Below are 24605 nucleotides of genomic sequence, written 5' to 3'. Positions count from 1 at the left end.
TATATTTTCTCTGCTGGTACTACTGTCATACTAAACTAAATTTGAGGATTACACATTTTCCTACAACTGTAACTTTTGTTCACCAGAGCTTGTGCTTAATGTTACTTACTTGTTTTAAAGATCAGGGTTTCAAATACCTAAAACCTAGACTGATAAATCAGCCATGCTTATATATACTAAGTGACATGTGTGTGTATGTTGACATGTTATAAAACAAGAAATTGATGAAATATGGTCCAGAAATATTATAAATTTGGCTTAGTCCATGCTTATAAAAAGTAAGGAATCTACTCTTTGGTCCCTCCTCCCCTTTACCTCTCTCTTGTGCCATAGTTGGACTGGTCATCACAAATCCATAGTTTCTCAGTATGTACCTTTACCTATCAGTTGGGGTGCGCATGAGAGTGAGCTGCACCAACTGTGTTGTTAGACTCACAGACCACTCAGCTTTTAACCCTCACCTTGAGCTAGCATCAGCTTCAGATCAACTTTTCATCAACTCTGGAATACTTTTTCAGACACAGAGATCATCGCAATACTGTATGTGCAAGTGTGTTATTTCATAATGAAAAGGATTACTTGAGTTGACACTGCCAAGTTTGGACATGTAATAATTTAAGAGCCACTTTGTTTCAGTCACTGAGCAAAAGCCAGAAACAAACAATTTATCCAAACCTGCTCTTTTCTCATGAGTAGGTTTCTATGTACTTTCCCTGCTGCATCCACCACAGCGCCCATAATGACCCTGAATTAATGGCCCCTCTTACTGTATATTATAATGCAAAAGCAGCCAGAGGCAGACATGCATTAAATCACAAATGACGTTACACTGTACATCAACGCTCCTGTTTATACTCTCGCCTTAAATCATACCCTGTTAGGCATTTTAAATTCCCTATAATCGCACTGTAACTGATGATGTGCCTCAGGGAATGGGAGTGATAAGGGTTTAAAAGCTAAATCAGCTACAGAAATGGGATGGGGGGGTGGGGGTGGGGGGGGTTGTCTCAGGTTTAGACAATTATGGGAGGGGGACAACGTGAGCAGCAGTGTTTATGACTGTACTGCACAGTAGTTTCACCCCTGAGTTAGAGGTCCATTGATAGAAAAGAGTCTAGTAGTGTTAAGCAGCTTGTAAAGTTGCCCCCCTCTGTGTTCTCCTTATTCCAAAGACCCAGTGATCAGCAGCAATGAGTTTTATCATCCCATAGATGCAGTAGCTTTGGGCTATTGAGTGGGGGGGCAGTGGAGGTGAGGAGGGGTCCAATTATGCCTGCTGAATGGTTCCTAACATTTTTACTGCTCCTCTGCCAAGGCAGCTCATAAACGAACAACTGGTTGAACTGACAGACTTGGCCAACAGTCTCTGAACAGGCAAGGGGAGTAATGGGTGTAAATGTTGACTTATCATCAAAATGCCAGGTCCTATTAGGGTTTCTGTGAACTAAAGAAATATGTTTACAGCATATTGTAAGATTACATTTGGATTTTACAACATGTACACTTGTTTTAAAAAGGCATTTTGTATTACATCATCTTCATTTTGTAACCTTTATATCTGAATTTTGTACATATTCATGATCTTTCATTGAGTTTAACGTCTAATAAATTAGTTTATATAGAAGCGGTATATACATGATGGCATATATGATTTACTCACCCTTGGTTTTCAGCAGACTGAGGATTAACTTGTACATTTAGCCGTTGACTGTGGACTTTAAACAGCCAATTTCTGATTAGGGAGGTTGTTTTTTTGAATTACTTCACTGCACTTGAATGCAACATACAGTAATGGAGGAATCTTAGAACAATCTACTCTTATAAAGTTTTTTTTTTTTTTTTTAAACCCTCAAAAAAACAAAAAAGAAACTCCCTTTGCCCAAATACAGTCCACAATGTATTCCCCCCAAAACTTTTTGCTGTACAAATGTAATGTAATTTTGCCCGTGTGTGACTGGGTTAATCATTTCTTTATCCTGCCTCCACAGCGGAACCAGTGGATGTACTGAAGGTGCTAGACTTCAAGAGCTCTCCTGAAGGAGTACGGAAAACAACAGGCTTCTGCACAGTCCGAAGAGGATCCAAACCCGACATAGCTTACAGAGTTGGAAAACAGGCTCAGATCAGCGCTCCAACCAAACAGCTCTTCCCAGGTAACCACACCGACTACTAGCATCTACAGTAAAGTTAAGCAAAGATGCTCACATTAAACACAGACATTAAAGAGTCGATCTCACAGAAATTCAAATTTCATTACACTGCACACACCAGAGAACAACACCAAAATCACAATCACAAAAGGATAAAGTTGAAATGTTGCTGAATGCAGAATCTTCTTGAAGATATAGCCAGGCTGTTCAGGAGATAGTTAGCATTTTTATTTTATTGCCTCTGTCAACTTCTTGGAAGTAGAGAACTTACAATAAACACTTTTCCTCTGACATCTGAGTCCCATTTGAGTACATTTTTGGGAAATTGCAGGATCTCAGAGATGGGGGATGTCGCTATATTTTGTGAGGAAATTGGGTATGTTTTTGTTTAAAACCTTGCTGATGCAGCTTTTACTCAGGAACACTGACACGACCTCACAATAAAACAAGCCACCCCGGCTTTTAAACAAGACAAAGAGTCTACAGTTGTGTTAGCAGCTCCATAAGGTTGCACTTTTAGACCATGTGTCGCTGTAAGCTAAATGCTAACGTTGCACAGGTATAGGCTATTAGTTACCATTTTCACAATCTTTGTTAAGCATTTTAACATAGCCTATACTGCCATGTGCTATTTAGCATAAAACCCAAAATGCAACTGGTGCTGATGGGAATATGTGGGAATTTGAAGGTATTTAGTCATAAACCCGAAGGTAGCACTAGATGAGAAATGAAAAGATCTTAAAAGTTACTATAAATGTATCCATAGAGGAACAAGAATGTCTTAGCAATCCATCAAGTAGTGGTAGCAATGAACTCACCACCAACTGAGGGACGGTGCCATTATAAAACCATGCCACTTGCCACATGGTTAAAAATGCTATGCCTGTTCAAACGAATAATTGTTTTGATGGAAGTATTACTGATATATTTGTTTTGTCTGTCTTAATGGCAAACTGAAAACATCTTAAAGTTATCTCAATTTCACAGTGAAATCACATAAAGTCATGTAATGAGCATCTTAAATTAAACTCTTTGCTCCAAGCACCTGTCTCATAAAATGCGGTGCAGATGTTCAGCAGTTATTTATTTCTTTTAGAAGATACAATGGTGTTTCAATAGGCTCCAAAAAGACCATAGGGAATGACTGTCATGCAGCACATTGTGTATGAAATGTCATGTAAACATATGACTCAAGTAAGAGGAGCAACACCAGACTTTTGTTACTCAATAAATCAACAATGTATGACAGAAAACCATTGAGAGGAGTATTTCTTTTGATCTTCTGTGGAAGGATCTTGTCAATAAAGTTTGTTACCTCAAAGTTTGATTGCTGGCACCCTGGAATATGTGCATATTTGGCTGACATGGTGAAATCTAGAAGTGTTTTCATACTGAACACTCATTGCCTGACTCAGAGTCTGTAGCATGGCTGTGAGAAATAAACCCATATTTATTTTATTAGGAGAGAGTCCACTAAGAGAGAAAAGAAAAGCTATTTGACTGTGCAGCCATTTGGTTTGCTACTTTCTTACACTCTGTGCTGCTCATCAGCCAATCCAGCGTTATATAATGAACCTCTGTCTTTACTGATGGGTGTAGAAAACCAGCGAACCACAGACCGATGAAAATCTTCTATTTGCCAATTCTCATTCAGTTCCCAGTTGCTTTTTTCCCCAGCCACTATTACTAAACGTGCTGTACTTAAGCATGAACATAATGTATAATGATATACAACATTGGGAGCCTGTTAGTTTTTGATTACTGGGACAAAAGTGTAGAAAGAGCCCCCAGTTTTTTTTTTTTACTTAGCTACTCAATACTGACTTGGCAAGAAAGTATTTAGAAATTTATGAGTAACTGAGTGCTGTTAAATAAATTGTCCCAGTCTGCAGTATGTGCTAGTCTTTTTGCATTTGGCTGGATTTCAAAGAGCAGAAAAGAAAGTGAAAAATTGTTTAAGGAATTATAAAGTAGGTCTCTGTGATTTTTGGCTTAGACTGTGAGCACACCTTACACGTTCAGTAACGGAAATTTGAAGACTATAATTAAGCTTGAGAAGCGAGGTGTTGGAGGTGCCATGGAAGCAAAGTGTCAGAGTGTCCCCAGAATAATGTGACTTTTATTTGATCAGGATTAGTTATTTTTTGCATTGAACCGAGCTATTATGGCGTTTAAAAAATATGACATTCGTTTGAGTTGTATTTACAACCCTTGTTAAATTAAAGTGGCTACATCACCACTGTTGAGTCCTTTCAGGGCATGCCAGGGTCTCTCTCAGCTTCCTTCATAAACACTGCTTCAGGTCCAGTTGTCTAGACGTTTGGGGTTTAATGTGAGGAGAGAAAGTTAGAGAGCTAATAAACTTGCCATTATTCAATTTAGTCATTACAATACAATTGCCCTCGTAATGACATCAGTTGAAGATTGATGTGTGAAAGACAGGGTATAAGGTGACATGAAGTCAGTCAGGAGTGCTTTATTGCATGGCTACTAAAGGCTATTCATATTGATTATAGGCCTACTCATCAATTCTGTAAGATAGATGTGAAGAGGTGGAAAAAAAGTTATATTTAATGTTAATAGTTTGATATTTTGGAAGATTGTCCTATTTATATTCTTCCCAATTGTAAGATTAAGGTCGGTAATGCCGCTCTCATGTGTGTGCAGTAGCAGTAGCCACTTAATTAGCTGAGCATGAAGTCTTGAAACAAGGAGAAACAGCTAACTTTGCTCTTTCCAAAGTAGAATAAAAATAGTCTGCCAGCATGCCAACACATTGTATCTGATTGATTCAACCTGTGTTAATCCTAGAGTCTAAACGATTCATTGTGGTTGAATGGGGAGTTACGTGCCAGACCAGGTGAACTGGCTGCTGATGGTATCTTCATATTTGTGGTATCAGTCTTCCAGCTCCAACTCCCAGACAGAGGAAACATTTTTCCAAAGTATCCCTGTAACACGAAGGAGAAAGCTTAGGCAATAAACATTATAAATGAAGAACACATTCCTGAACCAACATCCCCACAAGAGTAATTTAATTAAACTTAGTTAGAAATACTGTGGTTTTACTGGGACCTCCTCCTGTGCATAATCATATGAATCAGATTCAGAGCAAACCTCAGACAAAAATATGCAGTCACCTACATTTTTTTTTAACTATGTATCTGTTAGTCGTTACCAACATACCAACCTACATGCCTGCTGCTTGTTCCACCTTCAGGGGGAGTTTTCCCAGAAGATTTCTCCATCCTGTTTACCATCAAGCCCAAGGCTGGCCTCCAGTCCTTCCTGCTGTCTGTGTACAACAAGCAAGGCATCCAGCAGCTTGGCGTGGAGGTGGGCCGTGCCCCCGTCTTCCTCTACGAGGACCAGCATGGCAAGCCTGCCCCAGAGGAGTACCCCTTGTTTCGCTCCATCAACCTTGCTGACGGCAAGTAAGTGACTGACCCGTTCTCGAGAGCACTGGAGCAGGATGTGGGTGGTAGATTTTGTGGATCCGTGCTTTTCTGAATGCCATCATGAGATGATTTTACATTCTCTCTTTGTTGTGAAGCTTGTGCAAGTGGCTCAGAAGCAAAGCTGCATGTTTAGTTGCTCATCTTGTGCATTGTGTTTAGATTTATAGGTTATATTTTTGGCTAAACAAAACAAATCTGCTTAATGCATTTTGTCAAGCACTCAGAGCATATTTAACTCTTCAAGCCTGGTAAACTGACACACAACCCTGGGGATTTATTATCATCATATGTTTGTTCCGTTATTATTACCATATGTAACAAGCCAGATGGAAATGGCAAATAAATTGCTCACAGCAATTTGATGACAGTCTTTTCTTTTCCAGATTATTTACAACAGTGTTATACCAATACACAACAATGGGCAAGGTCCTCATGTTGCCATCTGATAATTCTGAGACAATAAATAATTATAAAGCTGCCATAAATGAGTTACACAAATGCTAACAGAAATGTCTGGAAATGATTTCAGATGAGAATGTTTGTCTGTAATGCATGGGAAAAAATGCAGCGATACAGGGAGAAATGGTGTAAATATGCAGTGTAATCCTTACATTCAATTACAATTTAGCACAACCTCCAGCTTGCAGTAGTGGACAAATTTAATACATTTTGACACAGTGGAAATGTACTTCAAGTTTCCAAATTCACACGAACAGAGCCGTCTCTATACAGGAACAAACCCAACCCAAAGCAGGGCTTTGTCAAATATCATTATAGTTTTAAATAAATTGGATTTCCATAGGATTTCTCTGATTCTCTCTGACTTACCGTATCATTTAATCTAAGTAGCTACATTTCCCGACATAAGGTTAAGGTATGGGACCTGTAGACATTTAAAGAAATAGACAGACATTTTTGAAAATATACTTGCTCTCTTGCCCTGAGCCATATGGAAGAATTGGAAACACCCTTTCTGTACATTCGCTAAATTAAAACAGTCAGCGACTTCCTATCATGAAACCTGGAAGCAAGGCATGTTTTCGTAAGGTTCTTGAAAGCAACACTGCCCCAACACCCTTAAGGTCAAATCCATACAAAAATAGTTACTGGTATGTAAAAAAAAAACAAAAAAAAGACAATTGTCAGTATTATAGGTTTTTCTTTCTTCACAAAAAGGCTAGCTGTTTCAGGTGTTAGGCTAAACTACGCTGAGCAGCTGCTAGCTGTGACTTTTCTTAAAAGCTTTCTAAGTAAGAGGATGATGGAATCCCTAACCTCTTTCTGTATGTTGCTCTCGTGCTGCACAGATGGCATCGTGTAGCCATCAGCGTGGAGAAGAAGAGTGTCACCATCATTGTGGACTGTAAGAAGAAGGTGACCAGGCCGCTCGGCAGAGGCGACCGGGCCGCCATCAACACAGAAGGCATCACCGTCTTTGGCACCAGAATCCTGGATGAGGAGGTCTTTGAGGTAAGGCGGCCATATTGAATCCCCGTGCTTATGTGGATCAAGCTAGCAAGCTGCATTGTGATGGTTATAGTATGACTTGGATTAAAGGAAGAGTTTGACATTTGGGAGTTAGATGAGAAGATGGATACCACTGTCATGTCTATGCATAATGAAGTACAGACCTAAGGTTTGGTAGACATATTTATACAGCATGTAACCCCATGAATACGCACATTGTTGTTATTTTAGTGGTTCAGTCTCTTCATATTAAAAAAATGAGATGAAATGTGTTAATTAATGAGCTTTAGAGGTGTTTATAGATGTGTTTCAGAACTTAGAGAGAGACTAGACTAGAAGTTTTATGCTAAGCTAAGTAATCCCTCTCTCGCTCTAGCTGTCCACTTACGTGCTGATATTTTCAACATTTATATCAAACTCTTGGCAAGACAGCAAATATTTTCCAATTCGTTGCACTATTGCTGTCATTTCCCCCCAGATTGCATCAGTGCAGAAATCTTCAATCTTTCTTTGGATATGCCCTTTTTGTAAAAACAATTCACTCATGATACTATGGCAGAAGGCAGCTTAAACATGTCTCTATTATTTCACTGTGTCTTTCACAAATACAATGCAGGCTTTCACCACTAGACTGAAGTGATTATGTTTTGAGGAAGTTTGGACAGGGTACCTAGATGCAGGCGATTTCTCCACTCTAAGTATGGATGTAATTGAAAACATATTGTGTATCTTACTCTCAATGAATCTCATTTACCATTGTGGAAAAGGACAATTTTAGTGTCTAATGTCTTAAGTGCATGCGCTCTAAGGCCGACATTTTATTTGTCTTTCATTAACTTGTGCATACAGTAAATGGTAAATTTTATTGTCCAGAACAACAATATTGGCTTTGTGTACTTGGCAAGAGCCATGGGCAGTGTCTGTGGAAAGGCTTCTTACTCAGTGTGTTGTTCAAAGAGCTTTTTTTTCCTCATTCTCAGCACTGGTTGGATTTGATTGAATAATTGACATAATCAAAGAAAGACCTAGTCTCAATGGACTTCAGTTGTTCATATTGGACAGTGCGCTATTTAAGAGGCTTGAATTTTACAGCTGTTTGTGAGATGACTTTTTTCCTCTATAATTCCTTTAATGACTGTGGCTATTAGAAATGGGAATAACAACAGTTACTGAGGTAGCAATTATAAACTGGAGGCCCCAAGTTAACCAGGTTTAGCACAGGTAGTTTTGAGCTGAGTGGAAAATGCGAGTTGAATGCTAGCTCAGAAGACAATAGCATCTCTTTGATGTCTGCATGAGGAATGCTTGCTAAGTAGAACAGGCTGCAAAATGTTTGCCTCCAGGTCAGAGATGAATTTCCACAGAGGAGACACTTGGGTGCCGCTCTTATTCACTCATAGGTTTTTTTGGTAAGCAGATGAAATCGCTTAATATAGACAAAAACATAGTTAAGCCAAGGCTATGATTAGATGAGTCTATGTAATTTTTCTTTATAATTTTTTACATTTGACATTTACTGTAGCTGAAGCACAGTGAGCACAGTCATAGTGAATTAGTTTATGGCAGCAACAACAGTTAAGTATGCGGGAGTGAAAGCCACAGTGATTAAAGTTGAGATTGTAATTAAGGTAATTAAGGGCAGAGTAAGGGGGATACAAGTAGCCCAGCACATTCATGAAGCCTTTTCTATTTTTAATGCTGATTCGAGAGCAGCCATTTGGCTATTTCTGAGTGAGCTTTGTTTGAACACACATTACGCTAAATGGTGTTGAATTACTGAATAATTTGTTTTGTTCTTTTCTTAAAAACCTAGACAAGAGAGAATGACTCCTTCCTGTGCCAAGAGTTGAGGCTTTTTGCACGTTGAAGGGGTGGTTTTAATCAGTGTATCACACACACCATAGAAATGCTGTGGTGACCCAGCTCAAAATGCAACCATATCTTGGTAGCTGTCATTATTTCCACTTCAAGTTTAATAATCTTATCGATGGTGTTTTGCAAACTGACTACTTGTTTTCAACGCAAAAAAATCTTATTGCCTGCAAAGGTGTTGGTCAATTATTGAATCGTTTCCCATACATAAAAAAAAAAGAAACATTTGCGATGTAAATGTAAGACATGTGTTTGGTTTAAGGTTTGCTCATACTTTGGCGCCCACTCTACAGCTGTTGAAGGTATACAACAATCAGTAAGGCTGTGGAAACTGATAGGACACTGCTGGCTACATTTTCATTATGAATCCTCCAAATCTCAATCATCTCTGCTCAGGGTTGTGAGAGAAGTTCATCCAAGAACCATTTGGACAGAGATTAACTTAAATATAATACATTAACTATAAGTCGAAGGAGTCTTGTACAGCTTGATTGTGTGATCTAGGTTCAGGTAGAGGACGGCATGTCACCTTGACAACCAATTATTGACATTAGGGATACAGTATACTGTAGGAGGTGATTAGTTTAGGACCGCAGCAGTAACATCTAACCTGGCCAAGTTGAAACTTAACCAACCAACAAGGCAAGCACATCTCTGTGACAACTCACCGCATCCATCTGCCAAGATAAGATAATGAAATATTCAATAATGAGTTTTAGAGGTGTTACCAAGTGTATTTTTGCCCTTTTGTGATAGTCAGGCTCCCCAATCCGTAGCATATCCCCTCAATCTTTGAACATTTCTTTAGGATTTCATTATGCTAATCCCTCATCACCAAAGGATGGATTGCTACAACATTTGTCTCACACCAGAATTGACCTTTGACTAATATGTTGGTTAATGATAATGTAAGCTAACTGTGAGCTTACCAACTTAAACTGCCCTGTCCTGTGAGTACATGCAGGCTACCTTACTGCAGTAGAGTGCATAAGCAGGTGTCAAAGCTGGAAGCACAGGGAAGAGTGAAGGCTAGAGGAAAATATGATCAGTGTGTGCTTAGTCTTGGCTCACATTTCACAGCTGTTTAAGAGATATGCTCACTGACCGGGCCTCCACATGCGTTTTCTTTTCCCCCTCCCTCCCGTTTTTTCCTCTCTTTTCTTCTTTTTAATAAAAGCCACAAGATATTGAAGTGAAATCATCTCTTTTTTTTCATTTTTATGCAAATCTATTCTGTAGACTGAGCAGGACTCTTTGTTTGGGATGCATCTCAGCACGTGTGTTTACATGTGTGTTGTTAGGTTTGTGCACGCTTGCCTAAAAGTAAGTGTGTGTGTGTGTGAGGAAGACTGAGGGAGAAAAGAGGAGAAGATAGTTTGTTTATGTGTCTGTCATTACTACATAGGAGACCGTTCCAAAATGCTGTCCCGCAAGCAGGACGAGTATTTGGCAGAGGACGCTAACGAGGCTCTGATGGGCTCTAGGCCTTAAAGTGAATCATTGTTTATGGTTGAGTTGGCAGCAGAAGAAATTCTCTGACTGTTTCTCATCTGCCTCCGTCACTTTTCACCCTCCAGTACCTGTCACAAAAAGTTTTGGTAAGAGTCGCATAATGGGAATATAATGATTAATTCACATTTGATCGACTGTTCGGAGCATGTGAGGTATATTCAATGTTGAATGGGCACACAGAAGAGCAGAAAGTGCCTTTTCCACAGTGCAACCTGTCCTTAAGATGTCAGATTGTAAATATCTGACCCTGTTGTCCCATGTGCTGTGACCCCCACCAACTGGTCTCAGCACAGCCAGGAAGTAATGGACCCAAGGTGCTTCTTAAAAGCTTTTTGCGATGGAAAAGAGCAGGAGAACTGGTGGGGGAAAAAGAGACAGAGAGAGAGAGAGAGAGAGAGAGGGAAGTAAAGAAAGGGCGTGCAGACAAGTAAGCAGATGGTTCAAACAGTTCAACAGCTTTGCGAGCTACTGGCAAGAGAAATGTTTTAATATTCGGAGGGTGCAAGACATTTGTATGCCCCCAGTGCTTGAAAAGAAACTTTATCCCTGCACTGACCACAAAGGCTGTATTTGATAAAATGCTTGAAGAAATCTGGAGAGTGTTATACATTTTTCCTCTTTCTCTGCTTCTCTGGTTAATTGTTGTCCTTGTACAGTTTTGAAATTCCATCTGTCTATTTGTTCTTTCAAGATGTGCTGCCCTCCCAGAGTTTGGAAAGGAGAGTTTTTTTTCTAAACAATAAGTGTGTCAAGTTTGTGCAAAGGTGAGGTTAAGAGATCAAACAGAGAAAATACAGAAGTAAGTTATTATCGCTACAAATGTTTTTACAATATACATTTGGGAAATATAGATTTGGAGAGCGAAAACATCCGAGACCGAGCAGAAGGTTCGGTGTCAGTCAGGTCACAGTGACATCATTTAAGGTTTTATGTGAGCTCCTTTTTTAAGTCAGAGCAACTTGGATATTGCCTCTGGAAGGTGGGATGTAAATTTGCACCTGTACCGTCGTCTTATATCTGCAGTCATCGCCTGTTGAGAGCTTCACTCTGTAAGAAAAACAGAGGGAAAAAAAGATGGATGTGTTCACATATATGCACACGCTCACACATAAGTATAATTTTCTTCCTCCGGCCTAGCTCTGCCTGTTCGCATTTGTGTTTTACTGGGTCAGACAACAGATGCTTTGAGTATATTTCCAAGTGTGTGTTCTAGGTGCATTAATATCCTCCAGCTGTTTGTGCAGGCAACGTCTCCTGCCGCACCTGGCCACAGACAGGAACCTCTCGACCATCTAACTGTGCACTTACTTACACATTGTTCTGTAGACATTCGAGAAAACTACAGTCTGTTTTATATCATTTTAAAGCTGCAAAGTTGGATTATTTTCATTACTGATTAATTTTATTTTTGTCCTAAACATTAAAGGAGCTAAAAGCAGTGAATTTTTCATGCAGATTACTCTTAATCTTTCAGCTTTGCTTTGGTGGAAACTGGATGCACGTGCAAATGAAAGAAATTGCAGCTGTAAAAGTCTGAGCTGCACAAATAGTTTTATGTTGCTTGAGATAAACAGGTCACTTCTAGTTTTTGATTTCACCTAATTTTGACGTATTCACCTCAGACATATGCGCACAAGTAGAAACATATGAAGATGAGTGCAGATATTTGAATCTGAACCAAATGCTAAATTATTGCTGCATTTTTTTTTTTTTTTTACAAAAAACTCCTGGGCTGCACTTTATCTAAGGATTTGTACTCCTCGAAACAACAGTCAATGAACGGCATTAGATACTTAAAGGATCACATTTTAAAAGAACTGTGCTTAAAGTAGGAGTATGCTTGAGTTGTTGTTTTTTTGCCAACCCTGGCAAGATGAGGCAGGATTTGAGTGCAGCCTGTGAAGAACCCTGTAAGGCATAAATCAGGGCTAAATATCTACAGGCCCTGGAAGAAAAGAAAAAAAAACTGCTAGACTGAGGTTTGGTGCTCTTCCAGAAATTGACACTCTGCTGTTGATAAAGTTTCAAAATCATGGTACGACCTTAATTTTGTATAGACAAACACAGGCTACATCTTTGTTTATGTCTCTAAATTAGTCCAACAAACGCAGGATGGAGGAAAACCCCCCGTGCCTCCTGTCATCTCTGATCCAGCGCCAGCACGAGCTATCTGCATCTGATCAGAGTCGCGTCTTCATTCCCAGGGCCGTTGTATAGGGGAGAAAGGTGATGACAATTCTAGGGGCCCAGCGCCCAGAGGGGCCCACAGAAAACCCAGTAGTCTAATCTTTGTATGACTGATTTATTCTGCACAAGACCCTGACTAATACTCATAGTAATGCTGCATTAGCATCAAAACATAGGCTAAATAAAAAATGATAATACACACGTAGTCTAAGAAAAAAAAGTAGAAAAGTCAGGGGCCCACTTTAGTATTCTTTCAGGGGGCCCAGAATTCCTAGCAACGGCCCTGTTCAGTCCGTTATATGCATGAAGTTACTATGTGTGCTACAGTAATAATCTGTTGTCAGCTACTTGCTCAGTGTCTGTCCTCAGCCGTGTACCTTCTGAGCGACATCCTGCTCTTAAATGCCAACACCAAGGACAGATTTCATGGTCTGCTGAAGAAGACCTGTAGGTCCACCCGCTATTAGGTGATCATCCATCTGCCAGTTATTTTCCTGAAGTGGCTTCTGCATCGGGAGGGATGTTCTTCACAGCAGACGTCAGGGTCACCTAGTGCAGGGAAAATCCAGTGGTGTCTGCCGCTTGAGGAGACAACAGCGGCGTGTTTATTTGCAGGATGCTTTTGTTCTCTAAGAAAAAAACAAACCATGCGGGTCACTGCGCATTCTGGCGTAAATTGGTTTGCCTATGGGTGAAATGTAGATGGAGGGATAATTCCAGCTTCCTCTCTTGTCTTTGATCAGGCAGTCTCATCCTTTTATGTACCTTTCCTTTTTTCCCCCTCCCTGCATGAATACTTGTTACCGTGTGAGAGGAAGGTCAACATGTGTGGAGTCATGCTGCGTTTACACGCACACATGCGCGTTGTACACAGAGCTCATTAAAAGACAGATCGTAGTGCAAGCCCCCAGACGGATGATTTATCCCATTGTGTCTGTGTCAGCTCCGAGGAGCGCCAGGGCATGGCCGTAGATCACTGCAGGAATTCTGAGGAGGAACCTCGGCAGATGCCAGAGAGATGTGCAGCGCAATCCAGACAATAACATCAACAACAGCACCGAGATGCAGATGAGGAGGACGCAGATGAAGAGCGAGGGAGAGAGTCTTTCGGGGAGCGATTGAATCACTGCCTGGCTTTAGAAATGGGCCAAGTGTGTGTGGTCTCCTGACAAGGCCTGTGTGATGTTTTCTCTCTCCTGCATATTTTCTTGTTTACTGAACACATTGTTGTTTTTTTAATACACTTTATTTGATTACTGAACACACACATAAAGTTTTTTTTTTTTTTTAAACGACTGGGAGAGGGATGAGGAGGAATGACAATGAAAAGTTACTGTCCATGGACACAGGAAGACAGAGGAAGGAGGAAGGAGACGGAGGTCCTGCCAAATGCAGTGTGTCTGCGTTTTTAACTGTCCTCTCTCCTCTTTCTGGCTTTGGGTTCAGAGCCACTTGTGCTAAATCCTCAGAAGAACATACAGTATGCTGCTGCTGCTGCTGAGGCTGCGGTGCAGTCATCAACTCGAGACCTTCTGTTTGTCATTGTAGTTTTTGTTCATTGTGGAGGAGGTTCACAAAGTGCAGGGTGAACTCGTGTGAGAAGGATATTCGCTCTGAGTGTAGGTTCAATAAGCAGAAAACGCCCTGCTGCACACATTTACACCTGGAAGCTGCCCAGTACAACCACAGTCTGATCTTGTTGGCCCTCACTTGGGCATTTAATGCCTTGCTCGAGGGAAGGGTGAGAACTATTTTCACTTTACCCACCCAGATTTATTTTGCAGTCTTGGGACTGAACTGGCAACCTGTCAGTCGCGAGTTAGCAGCCATGTATTGTATAGTACTGCTCTGCTTGTTTTTCATATTCCCTACACAGACAGGGTGGAAACTGACTGTGACTGGGTATTTCTGCTTGAAACATGTGTATAATTTTGTTATAGTCTTTTACCACGTATGTATTTTATTTTATTTTATTTTTTTTGGAATGAGATCTCTGAACTCTATCTTACTCTCAAGATCTTGTGACCCCTGATACCTCACAGGCTGGAGGATGGTGCAGGAACTTCACACAGGGGTGTACTGTGAAATGACACATGCGTATAAAATCGATTATGTATGTGTCTTATTATTACGAGAAGGGACAAAAACCTGCATAACCAAAAGCAGTAAGAACAACAGATGGGATGAAATACACTGAGCAGCTATGTGTCATTCCACATATAAAATGTCTTTTGTAATGTTGTTGTTCTAGTTGGTTTGGGTTGTTCACTACCCCGTTGAGATCCACCGGTCACATATAATGATGGGAGCGTTGGGGGCCATGTATATCAAATGTGTTCCAGAGCGGTCTAAGCTTGTACAGATGTTGCCTCCTGTAATTTAATGCAATCTTCATGTATGTGCTGCCTCTTTCGGGGGCCACCCTGATTGAGGCCTCCTTCCACCGTCACCTTCACCTTCTCCTTCACACACCACTTAGGTTACAGTATTTGTCCCCATTGATTTGTCCTTAGTTTCTTACTCCAGGTGGATTCTGGTAAAAAAAAGGTCAGCTGAGGTGAGGTGCCCATATGCTCGCCTGGTATAGATAACATTCCCTACATCAGTGGCATAGCAGCTCCAGGTTTAGAAATTCCTTCAGAGACGATCATGGAAAAAGAGCCTTTGGCTGATGGAAGGTTTGGGAGCGGGGATCTAATTTCCTTTTCCAAAGGCTCATGAAAAACAGACGGCCTTAGATAAGTACAGACTTTGGTTATTTATCTGCTGTGTAAGGGGACTTGCTGTCCCTAATGGCAGAGCGAGAGGGACCATACAATAGGTCTTTCTTAAAGCCTACAGACTCCCCTAAAGCGCTGATTTATTCCATAAGACTTATATGTAATTACCAGCCAAGAGACGAGTGCCTCTGGTGCTCCACAACATCTGTCTCATTGTTTTATTGTCACATCATATTATCACTTCATTGGTGCAAACCTGGCGCAGTCAGGCGGAGAGGAGTTTGTCATGGACGTTAACATTTGGTTCCTATTTGAAATTGTGAAAAAAAGAAAAGAAAAAAGAAACAGACAGTGTGATTGGTGTCTAGAAAAGAAAGCTTTCTGATAGGGAGATGATCAGAGTGATTCTGGGGTACCAAGCTGCAGGAAGCAAAAGTCAGGTCCATTTTTTTGTTATTATTCACATGGACATTTTTTAGCAATTGACAGTTGGAGCGTGTCCAAGGATTATAGGGACATAAAGCAACTGTGCGGTGAGCTATAAGTACAACAGATTGGCAACAATGTCATCAAATATTTGTCTCTTTAATTGTGCATGTGAAAATGTGAGGAGGAAAGTCAAACCACATGTCCTACAGTCAGAGAAATCACAGCTTTATTGAATCCGCTCTCTGACTCTGAATAAGTTTTTTGGTGAATTTGACAACCAGAGATACTGATCAGTTTTGCTTCAGATTCTTGCCACAGATAGGTTTTACTTCTTCAGCAACAGTGGTTGCTGTAGCTGTTGGGTATTGGAGCAGATCGCCAAACCAAACTGGAAGGAAAAAAACGTGATTTCTCAGAAAGAAAGTTGAATTAAATAAAACTGATGGCCCTAACATACACGTACAGTATAGCACTGTGCAGCAGACAGACTCCCCCTGATTTTAGGCTGAGTAAAATTGAGGATGAAAGGAAACCCCTGGCCTGGGATTTTGCAGCAGGGATGAATAATTCCCACTGCATGACTCTATAGTCTGTGAAATTTGTTGACATGGCTTCTGCTGATTTTCTTTTCCTTCTTCCAGGGCGACATCCAGCAGCTGCTGATAGTGGCAGACCCCAGGGCAGCCTATGACTACTGTGAACACTACAGCCCTGACTGTGAAACCCCCAACCACCACGACACCCCCCAGGCTCAGGAACCTGAGGACGAGGTCAGTATCTTGGACGGATTTAGGAGTAGAGCTCGGGAGGGGAGGAGTGGTTATCCAGAGGGAGTGGGAGGAGGGGAGGAGGGAAGGAGGGGAGGAAGGAGGAGGGATGGTTGTAGCAAGGGAAAAGGAGGGAGGGAAGCAGGGAGGAAGAGTTAACGTGATCTTGGGAATGAGGATGATAACAGGAATTTGGAAAGACAACTGTGGTGATGAAGACTTGGGTGATGTTGTAAAATGTAACAAAGCAAAAAAGATTAAGTCAGACAATAAAACAAAATGTTTGGATTGGTATAAATGAAGTGGCTCAAAATTAAAAACAGGCTGACGTAAGGCCAGGAAATAATGCTGCTTAGGCTACTGTGCATTTTTCTTTTCTTTCCTTTTTTTCTTTTTTCAAGAGGTTAAAACATCTCTGTCTTTGGAGATATTTGTGGGAGCAATGTTTGTTTGGACAGTGTGCTAGACCAGTGAAACCGATCCAGTTCCCTTGTTTTTATGAACAGAAAACACAGCAGCGCCATTCACAATGGTCTGTGACAGGCAGCTGGTCACGTAGTAATGGTCAATAACTCAACCCTAGTCTGTTTTTATTGGTGGAAACATGCTGACATATCAAAATAGTGTTGAGTTTGAATTCGTTTTGAAATCGAAATTGTCACACTGTCTCCAAAACATCTCCCGTCGCCTCTTCAGCCAGATCTCTCCATTGACATACAGTACTTTGTGTCAGGGACTCTTCTCTTTTTTTTTTTTTTGTTATTATGCTGGTTCAAGCCTTTCTGTCGGCTGACATTTTCCTTCAGTATTTCACTAAATAACTGATGAGCTCACTCTGGAAACTTTTCCTTTTCCCTGCCACGAAGTCTGAGCCCACTTTGGAGTGGCCCCGTGATTTATATCACTAACGAGTTCTGCAGGCTCTGCCCAGACTCCCAGGGAAATTTAAGCTTTTCCTTCCCCCAGCTAGACTCCCAGTACCTGGAAAAGTAGACTTTAGATCCCTGGTTAAAAGAAAAAAGCCTATACTCTACTTGAAAATATTGGCTGTACAGTCGGTACCATGTCCTGGAAAATATTGTTTCGTCATCAGGTTCTTCTTCAGCGCCAACACAAGGAGCTCGTCGCTCCTAAATAGACAGCAGGGAACAGTTTGGATTCAAGAACATTGTAAATCTGGTCGACTCCTGTACAGTTATAACAGGAATGTTTTTCCTACATTCCAACTTAGTATATTAAATAATTTGTTTCCTCCTACACAACAGAAAAATATGTTTTCTAAAGGACAAATCGCTGTTGTACAACTTTGAAACCCAATAGAGCAATTTCTTAATGAAAATTGAACACATTTTGCCTACTCTTAGCTCTGAACTTCAATTCCCTAGTGTTTTTTCTTTTTTAAACCAATCCTCTGCTATTCTATAAAAGCCCAGAGCACGGCTTTGACCTTAGCCTCTGAAGATGCTCCTTGACCTGTAGCACGCTGGCTCTGCAGTCGTGAGCCACATGTCTGCAGCAGCTGGATTAAAAGAGGAAGAGAGAGTGATGCAAGAGGAAGAGGGAGCTTTTTTTTCTTCTTTCTTTTCTTCTTTTTTTTTTTTTTTTTTTTACGAGCACACTTTAGTATTTATGTGTTTCATCCAAGCCAGTTGGTGGAGACCTTCAGCTTTGGTGAAGCTCTTCAGCACCATAAATCTTTATAGATCCTTCCTTCGTTCTCTATCTTTCTCTACACTTCTCTCTGACCATCTCCTTCTCGCTGTTTCCCCTGTCAGTCACTGTGAGCTGATCTTGCCAGGGCTTCTCTCTCTTGTATGACCCCTCGCTCTCTCTCTCGTGGCCACTGAATGGAGGCCAAGCCAGCATTGCAGCAGGCCGTGGATCTTGTATTATTTTTATGAGCTTAGCAGTTGTCCAGGGACCCATATTTTTCCCCACGCTGATAGAGCATTGCATATCAGTCGCTGGTCTGTTAACTTAATCTACCCTGCCTCTGTTTTGACAGTGAGAGGAGAATTAAATGGAAAAATTCAATCGCAAGAGTTTTTGACAAGGGGCTGAAGTGGTTAAGTGACAAAGTTACATAATATTGGATGAGATTTTGGCAGTGTGCCAATAGATATCTGTGAGCACTGATGATTTAAAGCAACAGTTTTACTGTTTGGGAATTAACCAAACAGCAACCTTTGGGACTGAAAAATGAAGCTAACACGGAAGGGCCAGAAAACTGTAGTTCCTCGAATGGCTCCTTGGGGCTGGCTTCACAAGCCAGTCAATCACAAATAAAGATGTTTACAGCCTGGTAAAAAAAAAAAACACGGAGTGAATTATGACATTACTCACATGTTAAATTTTCATTAAGGCTTAAAGTATTGCATAATAGGGGATGTGGAGCTTTGAGTTATGGGTGACCATATACAGATAGGCATGTATCAAAGTTGTCGCTCCACACATGTTCCATTTGTTTGCCCACTTTTGGATTAGCCAAGAGTCAGGCAATGCCAAGATGGCGGCAGTGGAGCAGCCCACTCTGAGCTATAAAACAGGGTGATATACCAAGATTATGTCGATCTTTGTTTACAATCTATGGAAATAACGTGTGTTTGCATTCTTTGCTGAGAGTTGGATGAAAAGATTTAAACTGCTGTCATGTCTTTCTTGTTGATATGAAGCTGGAGCCATGAAGCAGTTAGCCTAGTTTAGCATTAAACACTGAAGCATGGTGGAAACAGCTAGCCTGGCTCTGTAAGAGTCGACCGCAGTGTTATGTCAAATTTTGTACAGATGAAATGAATGAAATATAACATGTTTATCAAATTATCTTTGTTTTAACCTCGGTGCTGGTCTGGCTGTTTCTGTCTGCTTTCAGTCTTTACCGTAAGCTAAGCTAACTGCCTCCTGGCTCCAGATTCATGTTTATCGGACAGACTTTGATTTTCAGTGCTAAAGATGCTAATAAGCATATTTACCCAAATGTTGAATTATTCCCTTAAATTAAAAAGTACGTCTAACCCACTTCAGTCCTGTGTCGTTAAATGTTTAGTATTATGTTTCCTCTCTGGTGGGTCAGGTTGAAATAATTGCTCCAGAGTAAATAAACAGCGACATACTACACCAAACAGACTGTATTATAATTAGGGGAATGTTTTAAAGATCCAAACCAAAAATCTTCCGTTTAAAAAAAAAAGAAAAGAAAAAAGAAACTGAACACATGTTGTCTTTGCAGAGACTTTTTTAATTCCCTGGGATTTTTTAAAGAGAGTGGTTTTACCCCCTGCTACTGTATTCTCCCTGCTCCCCATAATTTACCAGCATGCAATGAGTCAGGAGAGCTTGAGCGCTCTGTTTTAAAAGGCCCATTAATGAAAGCCCGGAGCCATTGTTGGCACACAGAACGAAGCAGTTGAGGCAGATAAGTTTTCACTGGCATCACAGTAACCCTCTAACATCCTGTCGTAAGCAAACAACAATCTTAATTCGTTTCATTACAGGCATGAATCGCTCAGTAGGTTCATGTGAGGCTCTGGGGTGTTTGGGTAGAAGGAGATGAAGAAACTACTGCTGTCATCCATATGCTGATAAAGTTCAGTTTTCTAATATGGATGTGATGTTTTCATTATTTTTCGCCATGTTATCTAAAAAATAACATGAAAGCACCTTATTATTAACTGTTGTAAGAATGACATGCACCTTTTTTTGCCATGTAAATAATGTACACAAGTCTGTGTGACATTGTGCTGCCTTATTTACATGATGACCATGATTAACCGATTGCCCTCCTCATCCCTCTTCCCCTACAGTACACTAACTATGACTATGGTGAGTTCTATGACTACACTGAAGAAGCGGTAACCACTGACGCTCCCCCACCTGAAGCAGCCAAGCCTGAGGTAACACTTGACTAATATAATAATACTGTTATCATGGTCGTCACCATGAATAACACAACATACAACCACTGATTTCTTCCTGCCGACCCCCGCAGTCTTTTATTGTCTTTCTCTTGTCCTCTCTTTCTTTGGTGATATTAAAGGGATATTTCAACATTTTGGCAAAATCAGCCAGTGTTCTGCCCCCGACGGGAATGCACATCGGTGTCTTTGCATTTACCCATACATTTGCCTTCAAAACAACTCTGTCTCGTAACGTTCTGTTATTATCTCATAGCGTGGTGAATGTGCAGGTCACAACTTGTCCATGTTAGCGTTTTGAAGTTGTTGGATTGTGTATTTGATGAGTTTTGAGGGAAAGCCCGGAAATACTATGAGCCTCCGTGGCGTTAGCTGAGCATCTCTGCCCGGCCGGTGTCAAAACAGCTTGCACCTACAATTAAAAGTAAACCTACCCCTAAGACTATAGGGATTATGGCGATGGGTGAATTTGGCAAAATGTTGAAATATCCCTTTAACCCTTTTAGAAAAAATCTATGCAAAATAAATCCACTATTTTGTATACATAACACAAAGACTCCACAAATGTATGCATAATATCACCCTACCTTCTTTTATTGCAATAAAAGAAGCTTAAAATGCAACTTATAGACTGAGTTTACCAAATGTGTAATGGTTCACTTTGTGTTTTCAGACAAATGTGGGTGCAGACTACTATGGGGGTGAGTATGATTACTCCACAGTGGATGGAAGTCAGCCTGTGACCCCCACTGAGACTGGAGGACCAGGACAGGTAACTAAAAATAGTTTAATATCTTATTTGTGTTTACAAGCCATAGAAATTTTGATGATTAAGCTGGGGTAAAATCCTATGGATATTTCATATGAATTGACCTTTAGGGGAGTTTATAGTCCAAGTGCTTGTTTAAATATTTCGGCTAGAGGCACAGAGACGTAATAGAGACCGTTTTCTGCACATGAAATATCCAAATTGGCATGTCATAAGATATATATTCAATTTGGAAATTTTCCAGTGCACTCTACCCATTTAGCAGCAGATGTTTAGGATCTTTGGAAAATGATGTGGTGAAGGCGCGATGACAATTCCTGGACCGTACACCCAGTTTGTAGGAAAACATGTTAACAGCTGTGATTAATTGGTCCTTGGTTGACAACCCTGTTTGGCATTTTAACGAAGCGTTATCTATATTCTTGATCTTTGTGAAATTACAAAGGTTTGTTACCACAATTATTGGTTCAAACTTTCCCCACTTTTTATTATTGTGGAAAATTCTCTGCGACTTGACTCATCGACTTGACGATTAACATCCAGATTCCTGTTTTAAAATTCCTGCTTTACTGCTTTGAAATTGGTTTTTCGAAATTTCAATAAAACTGTAGGGAATCAACAACGACAAAAAATATTTTTATGATCGCCTTGGAGGCTGAAACCCAACAAGGCGTCACTAACATCAAACAGCTCGCTCCCCTCCTTGATTTCCACGAGAAACCGCCGCCATCAAATAGAGTCTGGATAAAGACCGAAGCAGGAAAACTTTGTCATTTAATGAACCGTAACCAATGGAAAATCAGTAGACGGACGCATCCCCCTATGTTTCTGCCATATCCTGAATTTGGCAGATCCTGTCTTAATTTGTGCTAAACCATCACATAAAACACAACATAATGGGGAACATTTGGGTTAAACTAAAACAATACGGCTGGGTGCTCCGCCAGCCAAATGTCTGCCAATTGTGCTGTGATGTACCTTGAGGTGGATAACGCAGCTTCACTCAGCTTGAGACATTGCATTCATTTAAAACGACAGGCCGGAGGTGCAGCGGAGCACAGAAACTAAACATGTGCTGAGCCATGTTGGAACACTTTTCTGGCGACCGACACCTTTGATGCGCCTGAAAACCTTTTTAGACAATGTCATAGGGTCAAATTGCCCCAAGACCAAAGTACAGTCAGTGGATGCTTTTAATGGAAGTGTGTTGTCAGTGGGTGGGTGTTTGTATTACTGCCATGCTCCACAGTCTGTGCATGTATTTATAGTTTTATTGTCCTTTTTTGGGGGATTTTCTCTTTCTATTAGAGCCAGTACTTTCTCTTCTGGTAGAGCCTGTCGCCTAAAATGTTACCAACTATTTAGGTCAAACCTAAATATAGCCATGGGTCGTGGTTTGTTGGATGCCCAATAAATGTACCATGGAATAAATAAGATTGCAGTGATTGGCCCGTTGGCTAAAATAAGTAGAAAAGAAAAGTTTAAGCCCTGTGTCTGTAAATCTTCAAAAAGCTGCTTGATTCATTACCTGTTAAAACATGGAGGCAATTCTTACAGGCTATTTGAAGCCTCTAGTAATTCCACCTATGCTGTCTGGATAAGATCCCATAGAGCAGTTTTACTTTCCTGGGCTGCACTTAAATGCAGGTTGTTTCGCAAAGATTGCACAGGCCGTGCTGCAACTTGCACATTCACAAAAACAATAATTGCATGAAAAGGTTGTTCGTCTTCATACTCTCAAAAGACAAAGACAGTGTCAGTATTGTTTAATGCTTCGTCTGTGTTTTAACACATTGACATCTTTCAACAATCTGAGCACAGTCGGATTTACAAGGCAACGCTTGTAAAAGTGCAATCTCATTTCCTCAGTGATTTTGAACAAACACGCCAGTATTTCCCTTTTAGTTTGGTTTAGCTTTCAAGCAGGACTGCTGTTTGTTTGTTTTTTCAAATTCAGTCCTGATTTTTACTTAGTTGGATCATGAATTGCGCGGCAGGATTTATTTTCCGCATGTGTAATATTTGCATTTGATCTTTTGACTAAGATTGAAATGTTTAAGATTATGCTGTCTTAAGTGACCACATAGTCTGCCGTAGGCCTACTTTAATTTTACAGCATGAATATGTACATATATATGTATATTTTACATATTGTGCCATGTTTTACTGTTTGTATTTTCAAACATCAATGTGTCAGTTGTTTGGGGCATCAGAATATAAAATGATTTTAGATGTTAATGTTAATGCCTGTTGACAAAAACACATGTGTACTTTCACATGTGTTGAATTTGGATGCTGTCCCAAATTAGACACATGGATGTTGAAAGTTCCTTAATGGAGTCTAATATAGTTGTTGTCCATTATTGAGTGCACTTAACCAAAGTGTTACATGCAACACTTATTATAACAACACATGTGAATCATTCCAGTTGTTCACATGGTTTCATTTCACTAACCAAACCTTCATGTTCCCTCCTGTCTTAACAACCCCTGCCGCCTCTTTGCGACGCCTGGACCGATCACAGAGCTACGATGGCGAAATAGTGGATGATTACATCACCGGCGTGGAACAGGTTGGGGTGGATGGGGTGGACCCCACGGCAGCTGTGGAAACTGCCGCCCCAGTAGACGCCCACAAGACTGTGGACCCTGCCCCCGACGCGTACGAGTTTAAGGAGTACGACCTGAAGGAATATGGCAACAAAGAGATTGTAGATAAGCCGTACGAATATGGTGACTATGGCGACTACGACCCCACCGACGCCAAGCCTACGTCTGCAACATACGACGAAGAGTTTGGTACTGGTGTTGCAGCGGAGACGGAAATCGTTGTAAGTAGTTTAGGGGGTAATGCTAGAAGGAGGGGGGAGTGGGGGTTGGGGTGGGGGGGTGCACAGAGGTGGTGGATAATACGGATGTGGTGGTCAGGAATGTGGAAAGATGGAGAAGATGCTGGTGGCATTTGTTTGATGGGATGTTTGCAGTACCCTTTTTGTTTGTTGTTCCTAATGGTATCGGGTTCTAGCTTGGAGCAACTCTGCCTGCACGGTCACCAAACACACACACACACACACACACCAGCAAGCACAAACACACACCTTGTCTATCTAAGGCTCCGAGAGATAAACAGATGTCAACCCAGCTGTCAGCGCAGACACGCCCCCCCCCTCCATAACCTCCTGATCCCTGTGACCTCTGCTGCTTATCAAAGACATGCTTCTCCCTGGTTATCACACCACTGATCTGTGTGGATTACCTGATGACAAGCCCAAGTTTTCAGCAAGCTTTTTTATTTTATTTTTTATTATTCATCTCATGCAGATCAATATCCAAAAAGCAGACAGAAATATCTGCTGAGCCAGT

General features: G+C 40.8%; 1 protein-coding gene across 3 annotated transcripts in view; it reads left to right on the top strand.

Annotated features, from left to right (window-relative positions):
• The window catches only part of LOC146970318 (collagen alpha-1(XI) chain-like), an 86028-nt gene that overhangs the window by 4881 nt on the left and 56542 nt on the right, over positions 1-24605 (top strand). For all 3 annotated transcript variants that reach the window (XM_085805281.1, XM_085805280.1, XM_085805279.1), the window contains exons 2-8: positions 1989-2153; positions 5371-5584; positions 6916-7078; positions 16437-16565; positions 20363-20452; positions 21147-21245; positions 23768-24073. In XM_085805281.1, the coding sequence (XP_085661407.1) occupies positions 1989-2153; positions 5371-5584; positions 6916-7078; positions 16437-16565; positions 20363-20452; positions 21147-21245; positions 23768-24073 (1166 nt within the window). The remainder of the gene's footprint in view (positions 1-1988; positions 2154-5370; positions 5585-6915; positions 7079-16436; positions 16566-20362; positions 20453-21146; positions 21246-23767; positions 24074-24605) is intronic.

The sequence above is a fragment of the Trachurus japonicus genome, chromosome 17, assembly GCF_045865225.1.
Source record: "Trachurus japonicus isolate A0001 chromosome 17, Traja_1.0".
NCBI classification, from domain to species: domain Eukaryota; kingdom Metazoa; phylum Chordata; class Actinopteri; order Carangiformes; family Carangidae; genus Trachurus; species Trachurus japonicus.
Note: the sequence above shows the minus strand (reverse complement) of the source record. Positions and strands in the feature narration are given on the sequence as shown.